Source organism: Crinia signifera, chromosome 9, assembly GCF_055691185.1.
Source record: "Crinia signifera chromosome 9, ASM5569118v1, whole genome shotgun sequence".
NCBI classification, from domain to species: Eukaryota; Metazoa; Chordata; class Amphibia; order Anura; family Myobatrachidae; genus Crinia; species Crinia signifera.
In genome coordinates this window covers 151,633,029-151,651,489 of record NC_139225.1, presented here as the reverse complement: position 1 = coordinate 151,651,489, position 18,461 = coordinate 151,633,029, and the positions used below count along the sequence as shown (strand labels likewise).

Sequence of the window (18,461 nt, the reverse complement as noted above, 5' to 3'; positions counted from 1 at the left end):
TATAAAAAAGGAGAGTGCAGAGAGTGCGACAAGGAGAGTTCAGAGAGCGAAAAGGAGAGTGCAGAGAGGGAGGGAGAGTGCAGAGAGAGAGAAAAGGAGAATGCAGAGAGAGAGAGAGAGGAGAGTGAAGAGAGAGAGAGAGGAGTGCTGAAAGAGAAGGAGAGTGCAAAGAGAGAAAGAGAAGGAGAGTGCAAAGACAGGCTTTATGAAAGAGAGAGAGAGAAAGTATGTCCTTGTAGGGTGCACCTATGAGGTCCTTAAATAAAGTAAAATTTAACTTTTATTAGATAATAACTAAAACTAAGCGAAATATGACAAACACACATGTAACATTAAGACGTGAATACAAGGGAAGGGTAGGTGTGTTTATTAAAATCGGTGGCCTGCTCAATTCGCACTATTATTGTTACACAGGTTTGTCTATGGTTTCAAATATGTCTTTACGTCAAGACAATAAGTGTGTCTCAAATTTCACGTATTTATATGCTCCTTGAAATAAATTTCTGGATTGGTACCGTGTCTGTTTACTGGCTCTTAAATATAGGTTATATCAGTGGCCTTGCAGTAGATGGAACATAAACCTCAAACATCACACATCAATCGTCCATTTACAATGTTGTTGCGATTCCCATAGAGAGACTATGGAAGATCAATAGATTAGTGATTAAGACAATTCTTCAGTCGACTTGGTGTCGTCACATAGAGTCAAAGAGTATCAAGTAGATATAATACAGTCGGTTCCAAAGATATTTACACAGTACAGTATTTGATCAGGTGTTGACTGTCACTGTCGACACATTATGTGTCGATCAACACCTGTCAGTGGGTGGTTCAGTCGACTTAGTGTCGTCATATAATATCAAGTAGCTGTGATACAATGGGTTCCAACGTTATTTGTACAGTGCAGTGTCTGATCAGGTGTTGACTGTCACTGTCGGCACATTTTGTGTCGGTCCACAGCTGTCAGTGGATGGTATATTCAAATATAAGGGAACCTAAGCTGTAAATCACAAAACTTAAGTTTTATTCTTAATATGGAGTGACTGACACCGATCTACATATGTTTAAAGGAATTATCAGTGGTGTGTCGACTGTCACCTGTCGACTTGAAGGTGTGTGTGTTTCTTTGGAGGCAGTATTCACACTAACATTCGGCAAGCATGAACTTATCGTGCAGACTGTGTGTATGGGTAGATACGTTGAGTCACTTCAGCAGTTAATATGCTGGTGGGTCAGAAACGACACTTTTTATTGTAGCAATTATTAAACACCAATTTATTTCACTTTTGAGACACTGTATATATGCTTAAATAGCTGGTGAGCTTAGGAATGGAATACAGTTGGCTCAATTGTAACAAATGTAACTGCTGCCAGAAGTTTTAATAGATTTCATAAGAGGAGTGGATAGGGTTGCTATCTCCCAATTCGACACGGGTATCTGCCTAAGGGAGCTCAGTCATAGAGATCCCTGTGGCTTGTGCTGTACTGATACTGTAATAGCGGCGGGTCTTTTAATCAGTCAAACAGCTCTATGGCTCTATATTAGACCCCCGTCTAGTCAGTAATACACGGGAATACGTGCTAGCCTTGCAGGCGACGCGCTCCAATGGCGTGCCAAATGCAAAGGCTACTAAGTTTGCCGTACTGCCGCTGCTGCCCTACTGCAATTGAGGGATCAGCGGCCGGTGTTAGGCAAGATACAGAAAAACCTGTGGGTAAAAAGTATACACAATCAAAATACAGTGCTATATAATGGCGAATGAGCAGGCACCACCGCTAGCCGGCGCGCGCTTCGCCTCCAGCTTTTTTTTTTTAAAAAGCTGGAGGCGAAGCGCGCGCCGGCTAGCGGTGGTGCCTGCTCATTCGCCATTATATAGCACTGTATTTTGATTGTGTATACTTTTTACCCACAGGTTTTTCTGTATCTTGCCTAACACCGGCCGCTGATCCCTCAATTGCAGTAGGGCAGCAGCGGCAGTACGGCAAACTTAGTAGCCTTTGCATTTGGCACGCCATTGGAGCGCGTCGCCTGCAAGGCTAGCACGTATTCCCGTGTATTACTGACTAGACGGGGGTCTAATATAGAGCCATAGAGCTGTTTGACTGATTAAAAGACCCGCCGCTATTACAGTATCAGTACAGCACAAGCCACAGGGATCTCTATGACTGAGCTCCCTTAGGCAGATACCCGTGTCGAATTGGGAGATAGCAACCCTATCCACTCCTCTTATGAAATCTATTAAAACTTCTGGCAGCAGTTACATTTGTTACAATTGAGCCAACTGTATTCCATTCCTAAGCTCACCAGCTATTTAAGCATATATACAGTGTCTCAAAAGTGAAATAAATTGGTGTTTAATAATTGCTACAATAAAAAGTGTCGTTTCTGACCCACCAGCATATTAACTGCTGAAGTGACTCAACGTATCTACCCATACACACAGTCTGCACGATAAGTTCATGCTTGCCGAATGTTAGTGTGAATACTGCCTCCAAAGAAACACACACACCTTCAAGTCGACAGGTGACAGTCGACACACCACTGATAATTCCTTTAAACATATGTAGGTCGGTGTCAGTCACTCCATATTAAGAATAAAACTTAAGTTTTGTGATTTACAGCTTAGGTTCCCTTATATTTGAATATACCATCCACTGACAGCTGTGGACCGACACAAAATGTGCCGACAGTGACAGTCAACACCTGATCAGACACTGCACTGTACAAATAACGTTGGAACCCATTGTATCACAGCTACTTGATATTATATGACGACACTAAGTCGACTGAACCACCCACTGACAGGTGTTGATCGACACATAATGTGTCGACAGTGACAGTCAACACCTGATCAAATACTGTACTGTGTAAATATCTTTGGAACCGACTGTATTATATCTACTTGATACTCTTTGACTCTATGTGACGACACCAAGTCGACTGAAGAATTGTCTTAATCACTAATCTATTGATCTTCCATAGTCTCTCTATGGGAATCGCAACAACATTGTAAATGGACGATTGATGTGTGATGTTTGAGGTTTATGTTCCATCTACTGCAAGGCCACTGATATAACCTATATTTAAGAGCCAGTAAACAGACACGGTACCAATCCAGAAATTTATTTCAAGGAGCATATAAATACGTGAAATTTGAGACACACTTATTGTCTTGACGTACAGACATATTTGAAACCATAGACAAACCTGTGTAACAATAATAGTGCGAATTGAGCAGGCCACCGATTTTAATAAACACACCTACCCTTCCCTTGTATTCACGTCTCAATGTTACATGTGTGTTTGTCATATTTCGCTTAGTTTTAGTTATTATCTAATAAAAGTTAAATTTTACTTTATTTAAGGACCTCATAGGTGCACCCTACAAGGACATACTTTCTCTCTCTCTCTTTCATAAAGCCTACTATTTTTGTCCAGAGGTAGCACACCTCCCGCAGTAAACTGATATACTCTAGGCTCACGCCAATTCTTGTTATCACTATTTAGGGGGGTCCTATTTTCCTCAATAATCCAATGAGGATCCTGTGCGGATGACCATCCCCTTTTTTTCTGTTGCGAGTGCAAAGACAGAGAGGTAGAGTGCAAAGAGAGAGGGGAGGGAGGAGAGGGTTGAGACAGGTATGTGTGTCCCCCACCCATGCTTGTTGTGCTGAACCCTGCACCCTCCCCTTCTTCACTAGAAGAACAAGTGTGTGTACCTAAGGCAGAAGGGTGGTAGCAGGGTTTCCGATGGTCAGTGCCAGGAAACCACGGGTCCCAAAGAGGCAGCAGCGGCTGGGGTCCCATAGCAGATGTTGTGGCAGGGCGGTCTCGTGGAGCCCGAAGCAGCAGGTCCCATGGTGGATGAGACGGCAGATCCATGGAGGATGCAAGAAGCAGCACATGATTTTACTTTTAATTAGTTTAGCAAAGTATTTACTTTTGCAATGGCCGTAAGCCGGCAAAACTCACTCTGCTAAGTTTCAAATGGACATCCAGCTCACGTCACTACCCACAATAGCAGGAATACCAAAAATATCAGATTGGTTAATGCAATTATTTTGGACAGTGTTAAATTAACAGTTTATTCTACACAGTTCAAAATAATTTATTTTCCTGCATCACTGATTGCAACACGGTCCCCCGGTTCTATACAGACTTATCTGATGTTTTACTCACTCGAATAGTCATAGCAATTTTTTTTTTTCTCATAATAGCAAATATAAACAAAACCTTTCATTCTCGCTGCTTTTGAATATCAACTGAGCGACTCATCAGGTTTTGAGCTCAACCAACAGCGCCCCCATGTTGTCAAAGGTATATTTTCAGAAGTCAGGATACAAGAAGTCCAATACTTAAGTATATTTATTGAATAATATTTAACACCTAGCCCACAGATTGGAGAGCACAAAGGATGCTCTCTAGGCTAGTGCTAAGACAAAGAAAAATTCAGCTCAGGCCATTGTCCCGATATTCATAGCATACATATTTAATATTGACCTCCCCCAATTACTTGGGGGAGGTCAATCATTTCATAATATCTTTTAATACGGAAACATATCAAATACATATATGCAGGGCCGGCACCACCACTAGGCAGCTTTAGGCATTTGCCTAGGGCGCCGGCCACTGTAGGGCGGTACTGAGCCACCAGGTGCCATAGAAATCAGAAGCTGCCAAGGACGGAACTCATACCAGCAGGGTCACTGAGTGGGGCACAGATGAGTGTGTGAAATGCCCCCCCCCCAGGTCATCAGTGGCAATCTATTGTTCACCCCCAGCTAGCCAATCACCGTGTGGCACCCTCCCCCATCCCCTGGTCATCAGCAGCAATCTAGTGCTCCCCCCAGCTAGCCAATCGCTGTGCGGCAACCCGAAATCTGGTGCGCGGGGGGGGATTTGGCCTGGGGCACAGACAGGGCTTGCACCGGCCCTGTATATATGGTCATTTGATTATATCATTTAGTGCCGTATTTTGAAGATAGACAATCACGTCAAGTCTGTCCTTGGGATTCTGGGAAATACAATGTAATGAGTTGGGATTGTCAGCCCATGTCCTGGATGGAAACCATACACACAGAATATATTAGTGTGATTGGCACAACGCACCATGCGAGGGGATGCGGTACACTTATACGCCATTAAGTCCATGTTGACTTAAGGCTTTTTATCTGTAACTTCTGAAAAGGAATCAGGCCCAGTGTCATGTTACATGTGTGACAAGGTAGACTATTAGCAGGGCTGCCATCAGGGGGTGCTATGGGTACAACTGTCCCGGGCCCTGACACTCTGACAGAGAGAAAAGGGCCTGGCAATTCTGTTGCACATTCCAGACCTCTCAAATGATCTTCTTGACACTGCTCTTGAAGACAAAATCATCACTAAAGACGAATATAAATTTATCTTTTCCACTCACCCCATCACCCCAATTTACTACCATCTCCACAAAATACATAAATCACTCACATCACCTCCTGGGCGCCCAATGATATCTGGCATTCACTCCTTCACTTCCAACCTTTCAGCATATGTCGATTTTTTTTTACAATCATGGGTGACATCAAAGATACATTGCATTTTTAAAATCTATTAACCCCTTCATGACAGAGCCAGTTTGTGCCTTCATGACAGAGCCCTTTTTTTCAAATCTGACATGTCTCACTTAAGTGGGGATAACTTTTTTTTGCTTTTACTTATCCCAGTGATTTTGAGATTGTTTTTTCGTGACACATTGTACTTCAAGTTAGTGGTAAATTTTGGTCGATACAGTCTGTGTTTTTTTGTGAAAAATACCAAAATATCGTGAAAAAATGGAAAATTTAGCAATATGCAAAATGTCACATTTTCTGCTTGTGAGACAAATAATCATACCACTCAAAATAGTTAATAACTAACAAAGACCATATGTCTACTTTATGTAGCAATCATTATTTCAACTTCCTTTTCATTTTTTTGGACACTAGGAGGCTTCAAATATGACTAGCAAATTCTCAAATTTTCAAGAAAATTTCAAACACTGATTTTTTTAGGGACCAGTTCAGTTCTGATGTGACTTTGAGGGACTTGTATGTGAGACACCCCCATAAATGATGCCATTTCAAAAACTGCACCCCTCACAGTATTCAAAACAGCAGTTTGGAAGTTTGTTAACCCTTTAGGTGTTTCACAGGAATTAAAACAAAGTGTAGGTGAAATTTCAAAATTTCTTTTTTTTTGCAGAGTTTCAATTTTAATACATTTTTCTAACGAATACAGTAGATTTTACTAGAGAAATGTGACTAAAAATTGATTCCCCCAATTCTTTTGTTTTCAAAAATATCCTATATGTGGCCCTAGTGTGCACGTTGACCAAACCACAGGCTTCATAATAGAAGGAGCACCTACTTGATTTTGGAGCCTCCTTTTTATGAGATTTTTTTTTAGGCACCATGTAGGTTTCTAGGCACCATAAGTGCTAAAAGTTAGGAACCTCCCCCACAAGTCACCCCATTTTGCAATCTACACCCCTCAGGGAATTCATCTCGGGGTATAGTGTACATTTCAAACCCCCAGGGGTTTCACCAATTTTGGTACAACTGGGATGTGAAAATGGAAAATTACATTTTTTTACACAAACATGCAGTTCTGGCTCAAAATTTTTCATTTTCACAAGGAATGAAGGAGACAAAGCACCCCAAAATCTGTGCCCCAATTTCTCCCGAGTACGGCAATGCCTCACATGTGACCAAAAAATACCAGTTGGGCGCATGGCAGGACTCAGAAGGGAAGGAGTGATTTTTGGATTTGGCAGCACAGATTTTGGTGGAATGAATGGTGGGTGCCATGTTGCATTAGCAAGACTCCCAAAGCACCAATACAGTGGAACCCCCCCACAAGTCACCCCATTTTGCAAAGTACACCCCTCAGGGAATTCATCTAGGGGTATAGTGTACATTTCAAACCCCCAGGGGTTTCACCAATTTTGATACAACTGGGCAGTGAAAATGAAAAATTACATTTTTTTACACAAAAATGCAGTTCTGGCTCAAAATTTTTCATTTTCACAAGGAATGAAGGAGACAAAGCACCCCAAAATCTGTGCCCCAATTTCTCCCGAGTACGGCAATGCCTCACATGTGACCAAAAAATACCAGTTGGGCGCATGGCAGGACTCAGAAGGGAAGGAGTGATTTTTGGATTTTGCAGCACAGATTTTGGTGGAATAAATGGTGGGTGCTATGTTGCACCAATACAGTGGAACCCCCCCACAAGTCACCCCATTTTGCAAAGTACACCCCTCAGGGAATTCATCTAGGGGTATAGTGTACATTTCAAACCCCCAGGGGTTTCACCAATTTTGATACAACTGGGCAGTGAAAATGAAAAATTACATTTTTTTACACAAAAATGCAGTTCTGGCTCAAAATTTTTCATTTTCACAAGGAATGAAGGAGACAAAGCACCCCAAAATCTGTGCCCCAATTTCTCCCGAGTACGGCAATGCCTCACATGTGACCAAAAAATACCAGTTGGGCGCATGGCAGGACTCAGAAGGGAAGGAGTGATTTTTGGATTTGGCAGCACAGATTTTGGTGGAATGAATAGTGGGTGCCATGTTGCATTAGCAAGACTCCCAAAGCACCAATACAGTGGAACCCCCCCACAAGTCACCCCATTTTGCAAACTACACCCCTCAGGGAATTCATCTAGGGGTATAGTGTACATTTCAAACCCCCAGGGGTTTCACCAATTTTGATACAACTGGGCAGTGAAAATGAAAAATTACATTTTTTTACACAAAAATGCAGTTCTGGCTCAAAATTTTTCATTTTCACAAGGAATGAAGGAGACAAAGCACCCCAAAATCTGTGCCCCAATTTCTCCCGAGTACGGCAATGCCTCACATGTGACCAAAAAATACCAGTTGGGCGCATGGCAGGACTCAGAAGGGAAGGAGTGATTTTTGGATTTGGCAGCACAGATTTTGGTGGAATGAATGGTGGGTGCCATGTTGCATTATCAAGACTCCCAAAGCACCAATACAGTGGAACCCCCCCACAAGTCACCCCATTTTGCAAACTACACCCCTCAGGGAATTCATCTAGGGGTATAGTGTACATTTCAAACCCCCAGGGGTTTCACCAATTTTGGTACAACTGGGCAGTGAAAATGAAAAATTACATTTTTTTACACAAAAATGCAGTTCTGGCTCAAAATTTTTCATTTTCACAAGGAATGAAGGAGACAAAGCACCCCAAAATCTGTGCCCCAATTTCTCCTGAGTACGGCAATGCCTCACATGTGACCAAAAAATACCAGTTGGGCGCATGGCAGGACTCAGAAGGGAAGGAGTGATTTTTGGATTTTGCAGCACAGATTTTGGTGGAATAAATGGTGGGTGCTATGTTGCACCAATACAGTGGAACCCCCCCACAAGTCACCCCATTTTGCAAAGTACACCCCTCAGGGAATTCATCTAGGGGTATAGTGTACATTTCAAACCCCCAGGGGTTTCACCAATTTTGATACAACTGGGCAGTGAAAATGAAAAATTACATTTTTTTACACAAAAATGCAGTTCTGGCTTAAAATTTTTCATTTTCACAAGGAATGAAGGAGACAAAGCACCCCAAAATCTGTGCCCCAATTTCTCCCGAGTACGGCAATGCCTCACATGTGACCAAAAAATACCAGTTGGGCGCATGGCAGGACTCAGAAGGGAAGGAGTGATTTTTGGATTTGGCAGCACAGATTTTGGTGGAATGAATAGTGGGTGCCATGTTGCATTAGCAAGACTCCCAAAGCACCAATACAGTGGAACCCCCCCACAAGTCACCCCATTTTGCAAAGTACACCCCTCAGGGAATTCATCTAGGGGTATAGTGTACATTTCAAACCCCCAGGGGTTTCACCAATTTTGATACAACTGGGCAGTGAAAATGAAAAATTACATTTTTTTACACAAAAATGCAGTTCTGGCTCAAAATTTTTCATTTTCACAAGGAATGAAGGAGACAAAGCACCCCAAAATCTGTGCCCCAATTTCTCCCGAGTACGGCAATGCCTCACATGTGACCAAAAAATACCAGTTGGGCGCATGGCAGGACTCAGAAGGGAAGGAGTGATTTTTGGATTTGGCAGCACAGATTTTGGTGGAATGAATGGTGGGTGCCATGTTGCATTATCAAGACTCCCAAAGCACCAATACAGTGGAACCCCCCCACAAGTCACCCCATTTTGCAAACTACACCCCTCAGGGAATTCATCTAGGGGTATAGTGTACATTTCAAACCCCCAGGGGTTTCACCAATTTTGGTACAACTGGGCAGTGAAAATGAAAAATTACATTTTTTTACACAAAAATGCAGTTCTGGCTCAAAATTTTTCATTTTCACAAGGAATGAAGGAGACAAAGCACCCCAAAATCTGTGCCCCAATTTCTCCCGAGTACGGCAATGCCTCACATGTGACCAAAAAATACCAGTTGGGCGCATGGCAGGACTCAGAAGGGAAGGAGTGATTTTTGGATTTTGCAGCACAGATTTTGGTGGAATACATGGTGGGTGCTATGTTGCACCAATACAGTGGAACCCCCCCACAAGTGACCCCATTTTGCAAAGTACACCCCTCAGGGAATTCATCTAGGGGTATAGTGTACATTTCAAACCCCCAGGGGTTTCACCAATTTTGGTACAACTGGGCAGTGAAAATGAAAAATTACATTTTTTTACACAAAAATGTACTTCTGGCTCAAAATTTTTCATTTTCACAAGGAATGAAGGAGACAAAGCACCCCAAAATATGTGCCCCCATTTCTCCAGAGTACGGCAATGCCTCACATGAGAACAAAAAATACCAGTTGGGTGCATGGCAGGACTCAGAAGGGAAGGAGTAATTTTTGGATTTTGCAGCTCAGATTCTGGTGGAATGAATGGTGGGTGCTATGTGGCATTAGCAAGACCCCCGATGGACGGTGAAATGATGAACCTAATAATCCATCGATGTGTGGTATATTTTAAAACACTCCTTTATACATAGGCCGGGTTTGTCGGGGCAAGTTTCACAGTGGAAAATAGTTTCCTTTCTTATTCCCTTTTTATAGCAAACTTTGCACCTTTTTTGTGTCCTGCCCTTTCTTGCAGTGGAGGGGATTTCGTTGGGAAAATGCTGCCCTGGTACAATACGGGGGCCAGTACTAGAAGTACTGGGGCCCTCTGCCTGCTGGTTCCCAAATATTAGGCCCTTTATGACTTCCTCTTGAAAGTGCATAAATGTCCCCCTCTGGCCGGTAGAACGGAATAGCACGTAAGCGTTATACAGTGCCATCTGGATGATATACACAGCCAGCTTCTTGTACCAGATATTTGTTTTCCGCAGGGCACTGTACGGCTTCAGTACCTGATCTGAAAGATCCACTCCGCCCATGTACTTATTGTAATCTAGGATACAATTTGGTTTTGAGGTGTGGGTACTGGTACCTCGTACAGGGACGGAGGTGGTACTGTCTCCGTGAATTGTTGTCAGTATAAGGACATCCCTCTTGTCCTTATATTTGACCAACAACATATTTTCGGTGCATATTCCCCTGCTTTCACCCCTTCTCATTACTTGGGCAATGTGCGTTTTTGGGAGGCCTCTTTGGTTCTTGCGCACAGTACCGCAAGCTGCTGTACCTCTTGAACCAAGGGCCTTAAACAGGGGGATGCTGGTGTAAAAGTTATCCACATAGAGGTGATAACCTTTATCCAGGAAGGGGTGCACTAAATCCCAGACAATTTTGCCACTAACACCTACGAGGGAGGGGGGGCATTCTGGCGGTTCAATTCTTGAATCCTTCCCTTCATATACCCTAAACTTGTGGGTGTACCCTGTGGTGCTTTCACACAGCTTATACATTTTTATGCCATACCTTGCCCTCTTACTGGGAAGGTACTGGCGGAATTTAACCCTTCCTTTAAAATGTATAAGGGACTCGTCGATGCTAATACATTTATCAGGGATGTACAGCTCTGCAAATTTGGCACTGAAATGATCAATGACCGGCCTGACTTTGAATAGCCTGTCAAAGGTGGGATCATCTCTGGGTGGGCACTGTGCATTATCGGTGTAATGTATAAATTTATGGATTGCCTCAAAACGAGTCCGAGTCATGGCCATACGGTAAAATGGGGTGCTGTACAGAACATCTGTACTCCAATATTGCCTAATTTGTGGCTTTTTTACTATGCCCATATGAAACACCAGACCCCAAAACGTCATCATCTCTACTGCATCTACAGGGGTCCACCTAGCAAATGATGACGTGGGGTTTTGAGCAATAAACTGCTGGGCATATAAATTAGTTTGGTCCACCATTAAATTTATAAAATCATCAGAGAAAAATAATTTGAAAAAGTCAATTTCTCTGAGACCTGTGGAATCAAATTGGATTCCTGGCATGGCCAAAAACTCAGGAACCTGGGGCTCAAAATTGTCTGGTGGTGGGGTCCATACGAGATCAATTATTGGGGGGGGGGTCTCAGCTGCTCTACGGGGGCGTCTTTGAGGGGGTCCCTCATCACCAGAGGAGGAAGAGGAGCTTAAGACGAATCCTTCAAATTCCCCGCTTGCCTCACTGGCTGTGTCAGAATCAGAAGCAAGCATGGCATATGCCTCCTCCACTGAATACATTCTTCTGGATGACTGGGATGACATTTGGGATGACATTTGGGATGACATTTTTATTTTTGTGTTACTGGTAGTGAAATGTTTCAACACGTGTATAGTGTAGGGGGGGGGTACAAACTTTATTTCAACCCGGGGGGTATGTAGTGTGTTGTGTGTATGTAGTGCAGAAAAAAAAAATACTTTATAAAAAAAAAAAAAAATTGAAGGGGTTAAAAAAAAAAAAAATTGAAGGGGTTAAAAAAAAAAAAATTGAAGGGGTTAAAAAAACAAAAAAAAAGGTCCTGCGCCAAAAATTGAGCACAGATGTTGGTCAGTAACGTCTGTCACTAAACATCGCTCAAAGGCAACAGGAATTTGATCAAAAAAAAAGATCAACCCTGTGCCGAAAAAGCTGATCAGTGATGTACGTCACTGATCAGCGCACAGTGGCCACAGGACACCCACAAAATCACAGTGTGTGTAAAAAAAAAATTAAAAAAAGACCACACAGCACCCACAAAAAAAAAAAAAGGTGATCAGTGATGCGACACTGATTACCAGTGAGGGGCAGCAGGTGCACAACCTTTGGTGCAACTGGCAGCAACTGACAGGTATATATAAAAAAAAAAAACCTCTGCGCCCCCAAAAAGTTGCTTATCACCTCAGATATAGTGATCAGCACAAAAGGCGGGGGTAGCAGACACAAAATATACACTCTCTGTCACTATCTCTCTCTATCTCTCACTATCTATCACTATCTATCACTATCTATCACACTGCAGCAGCAGCACTGACAGTTATATGTATAAAAAAAAACCTGCACCCCCAAAAAGGGGGGGTAGCAGACTCAAAATATACACTCTCTATCACTCTCTGTCACTATCTCTCTCTATCTCTCTATCTCTCACTATCTATCACTATCTATCACTATGACACTGCAGCAGCAGCACTGACAGTTATATATATAGAAAAAAAACCTGCACCCCCAAAAAGGGGGGGTAGCAGACACAAATCTCTCTATCTCTCACTATCTATCACTATCTATCACTATCTCTCACTATCTATCACTATGACACTGCAGCAGCAGCGACAGTTATTTATATATAAAAAACCCCTGCACCCCCAAAAAGGGGGGGTAGCAGACACAAAATATAGCTCTCTCTGTCACTATCTCTCTATCTCTCTCTATCTCTCTCTCTCTATCTCTCTATCTCTCTATCACACTGCAGCAGCATCAGGAAGTCTCAGGAAGTCAGATCCAGGAAGCGTCCAGCACGCTACAAGCAGTGATCAAGTGATCAGGTAAGGTATTTGCAAGGATCAGGTAAGTATGAGCAAGGATCAGGTCAGTATCACGGCAGATAGGCACGGTGACCGCTCTGCACGCTACTCCAGACCGGAATGGCGTCTGCAGCGCAGTCACCGGTAGTTTAAATGTCGCGCCTTGGCTGTGATTGGTCCGTGGGTCCCACGGACCAATCACAGCCTTGGGGGCAGGTGGGGTGAGGGTGGGGTGAGGTGTCATCGTCACCGATGACCCCCTCATGCCCCCTGACGCCCGGCGGTGATTGACACCTGTGTTACCAAGCGTCTGATTCGCTGGTAACACAGGAAAACGCTGTGAATGGCTGTTCACACTGAACAGCCAATCACAGCGATCGCCGACGGGGGGGCGGCATCGCAGCCCCCCCTGGGCATGCAGGGACATGTCTGCTGTCAGGGACAGCAGACATCGTCCCTCTGTCACTGCGTCTCGAGACGCAGTGACAGTTTAAAGTCATGACGTATATATACGTCATGTGTCGGGAAGTACTTCCCGGCCATGACGTATATATACGTCAAATGTCGTGAAGGGGTTAAAGGATGTCGAGTGGAGAGACAGTTATGCGGTTCTCATACACGACGTCACAAATTTATATACCAAACATTCCACATCATTTGGGTCTTAAAGCTATATCTGACAGATTACAATGTGATGGTGACCTCAGTGATACACATATCACTTTTTTTATTGGATTCCATCTGGATCATCTGACATCACAATTATTTTCTGTTTAATTCCACTTATGATTTACAGGTGATGGGTATGGCCATGGGGACCAGGTTTGCCCCTAGTTACGCCAACCTATACATGGGCATGGTCGTAGGCCAGCTCGTGTGGGGTGGTGGACATGGGGCACACCTGGTCCTCCATGGCTGTTATATTGATGACCTTTTTTTTCATTTGGGATGGGGATGCACTTTCAGCACAGTCCTTCATCATTCACATGAACACTAACCCATTTAAGTTACAAATTACACACACACACACACACACACATATCATCCCACTCAGATCAATTAATTTGCTCTTATAAAGGACAACCAGATACACACATCCAACTACAATAAAGAGGTCAGTACAAATTCATACTTACGCTTTCACAGCACACATTACCACCAAGTCCACCCCCCCCCCCCCCCCCTGGAAGTCAAATATATCAAAGGGACAGTTCCTATGTTTATGCAGGAACTGTTTAGATTTTGAAACATATCAGTCTCAGAGCAGTTTCATGGCGGAATCCTTTCTGGATAGGGGATGTCCCCAAAAACTTGTCACAAATGCATGTAAAAACACAAACAAAAAGAGATTGTCAATAAGAATTTCAATCTTTTAAAATGTGATCCAATATTGACGGACCTCCTACCTATGAAGCCAACCTTTATTTACAGAATAAACAAGTGAAAAACATACTGGCTTGGTTGTGTCTGTGGGGTATATATACTGTAATCACTGTACAGTCGGTGTGAGGGGGCTGCTGTATCTGTGGGGTGTATATAGTGTATTATAACTATAGTGTTATCTCCTCACAGCCGCAGACACGTCCTCTGATGACACCAACACTGCAGAGAAAGCCTGAGTGTAAGTACTAGAGTGTGTGACGTCCTCACACATGGATATAATGGAGTTATTGGAGTAATACAGTACTGTGGGTGTAATGTATGGGGGCAGGGATGTCAGTTAGTACAGTCGGGGTATCACATGTACATCTGTGTTATTATATATTATATACAGAGGTGTTATTATCTGTAGATGTCTCTGTATCAGTCACTGGTCTGACAGCAGAACAACAAGTATCTGAGTTATATATTAGCAGCCAGTGACCACTATATCTGGATGTATATTGCTGTGACAGGGACAGAGTGATAGATATCCCCTGTGTAAGAGACCGCACATATCACCATCTGCTATACTGGCGTCAGTGAGATGGGCGCAGTCCGTATACACTAGTATACCTGCAGCTGAGCGTCCTCCTCACCTGTCAGTCTCTGTACTTATATCTGCCTGTCTGTGACAGAAGAGGTGACGGCTCCTCCTGTAATCTCACAAACATGTTACAGTATCCTGTGTGTATATTATATAACCAGAGATAGGTGAGGTCACAGCTGGTAAGTATATGAGGGCCCCATGTTATACAGATAATGATCAGACATACTGACATCACTATTACGGCCTCTTCTGTGACTATGACATTGGATTCTCTGTCATTGTAGATGGAGGAGCCGCACAGAGGAGAGATGCTGAGAGATGCTGCTGCCATAGACCAGGACAGATTCCCACCCATCCCCCTGCTTGTCTTCTGCTTGTTCTGTGTACATCTGAGGCCGTATAACATACAGGGAACCTGTCATATACAGTAACTCCGGTTATGTGCAGCCAGTGACCTGGGCCCCCTGTGATATGGAGGTTATATATCCCTGTACATGATAACTCACCCAACAGAGACCCCCCCAGTGTATGATAGAGGTAGGGTCCTACACTATTCCCGCTCACCGTTACCTCTGCTGAATCTTCCAGATGCAAAGGATTCTGGGTAATTTCTAAGTCATAGTGAATTAGATCTGCAATAAGGTGTCAGGATTTCAGCTTGGTCTTTTTTCTTTCTTTTTTTTAGCTGAATTTTTTCTTCTAATTTTGATCACATCATATCTGCAATAAAGTGTTGGGATTTACGTTTTATGATTTTTATTATGATCTTTAATCATATAATTTTTTGTAGCTCAATTTTCAGAATAATTTCCTGAGTCCCATCTCCAGCTGCCTTGTTCCACCTGGGACTCTCTGGCTGCTGCCGTTCTCCTGCTTATACCTGAGTGACTCTGGGCTGAGTCCTTTTGTAAAGTGCAATGGAAAATGCTGCGCTGTATAAAAAACTGTTAATAAATAAATCATAGGGATTTATCTGGTCACACAGGAACATGTAGGGGAGGAGGAGGCAGAGGAGAGACACCTTCCTGCTGCTGCTGCTCTCCTGCTTATACCTGAGTGACTCTGGGCTGAGTAATAGGGATTTATCTGGTCACACAGGAACATGTAGGGAAGGAGGAGGTAGAGGAGAGACACTTTCCTGCTTATACCCACCTGAGTGACTCTGGGCTGAGTAATAGGAATGTATCCGGTCACATGGGAACATGTAGGGAAGGAGGAGGTGGAGGAGAGACGCCTGCCGATCTCCTGCTTATACCCACCTGAGTGACTCTGGGATGAGTAATAGGGATGTACCGGTCACACAGGAACATGTAGAGAAGGAGGAGGCGGAGGAGAGACACCTTCCTCCTGCTGCCGCTCTCCTGCTTATACCCACCTGAGTGACTCTGGGCTGAGTAATAGAGATGTACCGGTCACACAGGAACATGTAGAGAAGGAGGAGGCGGAGGAGAGACACCTTCCTCCTGCTGCCGCTCTCCTGCTTATACCCACCTGAGTGACTCTGGGCTGAGTAATAGGGATTTATCTGGTCACACAGGAACATGTAGGGAAGGAGGAGGCGGAGGAGAGACACCTTCCTCCTGCTGCCGCTCTCCTGCTTATACCCACCTGAGTGACTCTGGGCTGAGTAATAGAGATGTACCGGTCACACAGGAACATGTAGAGAAGGAGGAGGCGGAGGAGAGACACCTTCCTCCTGCTGCCGCTCTCCTGCTTATACCCACCTGAGTGACTCTGGGCTGAGTAATAGGGATTTATCTGGTCACACAGGAACATGTAGGGAAGGAGGAGGCAGAGGAGAGACACCTTCCTGCCTCTGCTGCCAGTCTCCTGCTTATACCCACCTGAGTAATAGGGATATATCTGGTCACACAGGAACATGTAGGGAAGGACTGATAAATCGGGAGTGGACCACTGGATGACATGGGGTATGATGGAAGGGTGTAATGGGATTACGTAGGATGACAGAATACATGAAATGTGTATAACATATGTAGGGATTGGGGCCTGGGCTAGTGACTGATCAGGTGACTACTGAGCCACGTCCCGGTGTGGAGACTGCTGAATAGTGTCCCAGTGATAAGAAGCCCTTCCCCACATGTACAGATACAGGGTTACTGTAGCAGAAATAAGTTACCCACGTCAGAGGGCTCTGGAGCGCGTTCTATAGCTCCGAATGTAACAATTTGTACTACAGATTATTCTAACGATGTTGTAGCGATTTGTTAAATAAAAATATTTATTTCATAAAGTCACTGAAAGGTGGCGCTATAACTGTTCGGTAGGCTTATACATTGTAATGTCCTATAACCTGCACATAAATGGGTAATAAGCTTGCTCAGTATTTATATATAACACATGACTAGCGCATCATCTGGATTACCTGTAGCTTACACTGTGACTCATGTGGAGCAGTAGAATGCACCCCAGAGCCCCCTACAGTGAAGTGGGGAAATTATTATTTACTGTCCATGTACATAAAAGTGCTATTTACAAAATCTTCTGACCGCAACAAGGAAATCCTGATATCATACCCTGCTGGCTGTACTCAGACACTCTGACCACAGTCCAGTCCTTTATTGGAAATGTTAGTGTGCATAGTCCTACTGACCTGGGATCCAGCACCCGCCCTCCCTCCCTCCCTCCCAACCCATCACCTCCCTCTTACAGCTGCATGAGTCTGTCAGAGCCTGGGGCAGCAGTGCTGTCAGTAAGTCAGAGCCTGGGGCAGCAGTACTGTCAGTGCGTCAGAGCCCAGAGCAGCAGTGCTGTCAGTGCGTCAGCATATCTCCCAACTTTTGAAGGCCGAAAAGGGGGCGTGGCCTCGATAAAAGGGGGTGTGGCCTCACGGGGTGACGCGAACTCCGGCCACGCCCCCGTTTTCGCCGCTGAATAGATGCTGTGCGCATGCGCACAGCGTCTATTCTCGGCAATCTGGGGGGGCTCCCAACTGTCCCCCCCACCGCGGGACAATGGCGGCCCCGGGCGGGACGCGGGAACGTCCCCGAATATCAGGACGTTCCCGTGGAAATCGTGACAGTTGGGAGGTATGCGTCAGAGCCTGGGCGGCAGTGCTGTCAGAGCCTGGAGCAGCAGTGCTGTCAGTGCTCATCTCTGTGAGCTTCCTGTTCATACACATGGGAGGGGCCTGACAACCCCACTGTGTGTGTGATACAAGTCTGCCAGTGGGAGAAAGGACTGTAGTGTCAGACTCTTATGGGTACATTTACTAGAGCTTCTAAAAATGTGATTGTTGCCAACAGCAACCAGCTTCCTTCTATCATTTCTCTATAGCAGTGGTGGGGGACCTCAGGCCCGGGGGCCGTATGCGGCCCCTGTAGCCGGTCTGAGTGGCCCTCCTACCCACCCGGCGGCTTTGCCGGGAGTCAAGTACAGGGGACTTCTTGCGAGATGTCGGTAGTTCTTGCGAGATTCCTCTTAATCAACAGCAGCCAGAGACTATCAGTCCTATTCAGCGGCAGTTGCTGGAGCGTGGGGTGGCTGCAGCAGGACAAATTGTAATTTTTACATATGGCCCCTGAAGGATTTTTCCACCATACAATTGGCACTTGGCACAAAAAAGGT

At 44.4% G+C, this 18,461-nt stretch overlaps 1 protein-coding gene across 1 annotated transcript in view; it reads left to right on the top strand.

Annotated features, from left to right (window-relative positions):
* Window positions 1-18,123, top strand: part of LOC146036341 (class I histocompatibility antigen, Gogo-B*0103 alpha chain-like) — a 223,353-nt gene extending 205,230 nt beyond the window's left edge. The window contains exons 7-8 of the mRNA XM_083160296.1: window positions 14,480-14,528; window positions 15,161-18,123. Of these exons, the coding sequence (XP_083016422.1) occupies window positions 14,480-14,526 (47 nt within the window). The 3' untranslated portion in view covers window positions 14,527-14,528; window positions 15,161-18,123. The remainder of the gene's footprint in view (window positions 1-14,479; window positions 14,529-15,160) is intronic.
* Window positions 18,124-18,461: the final 338 nt, after the last annotated feature.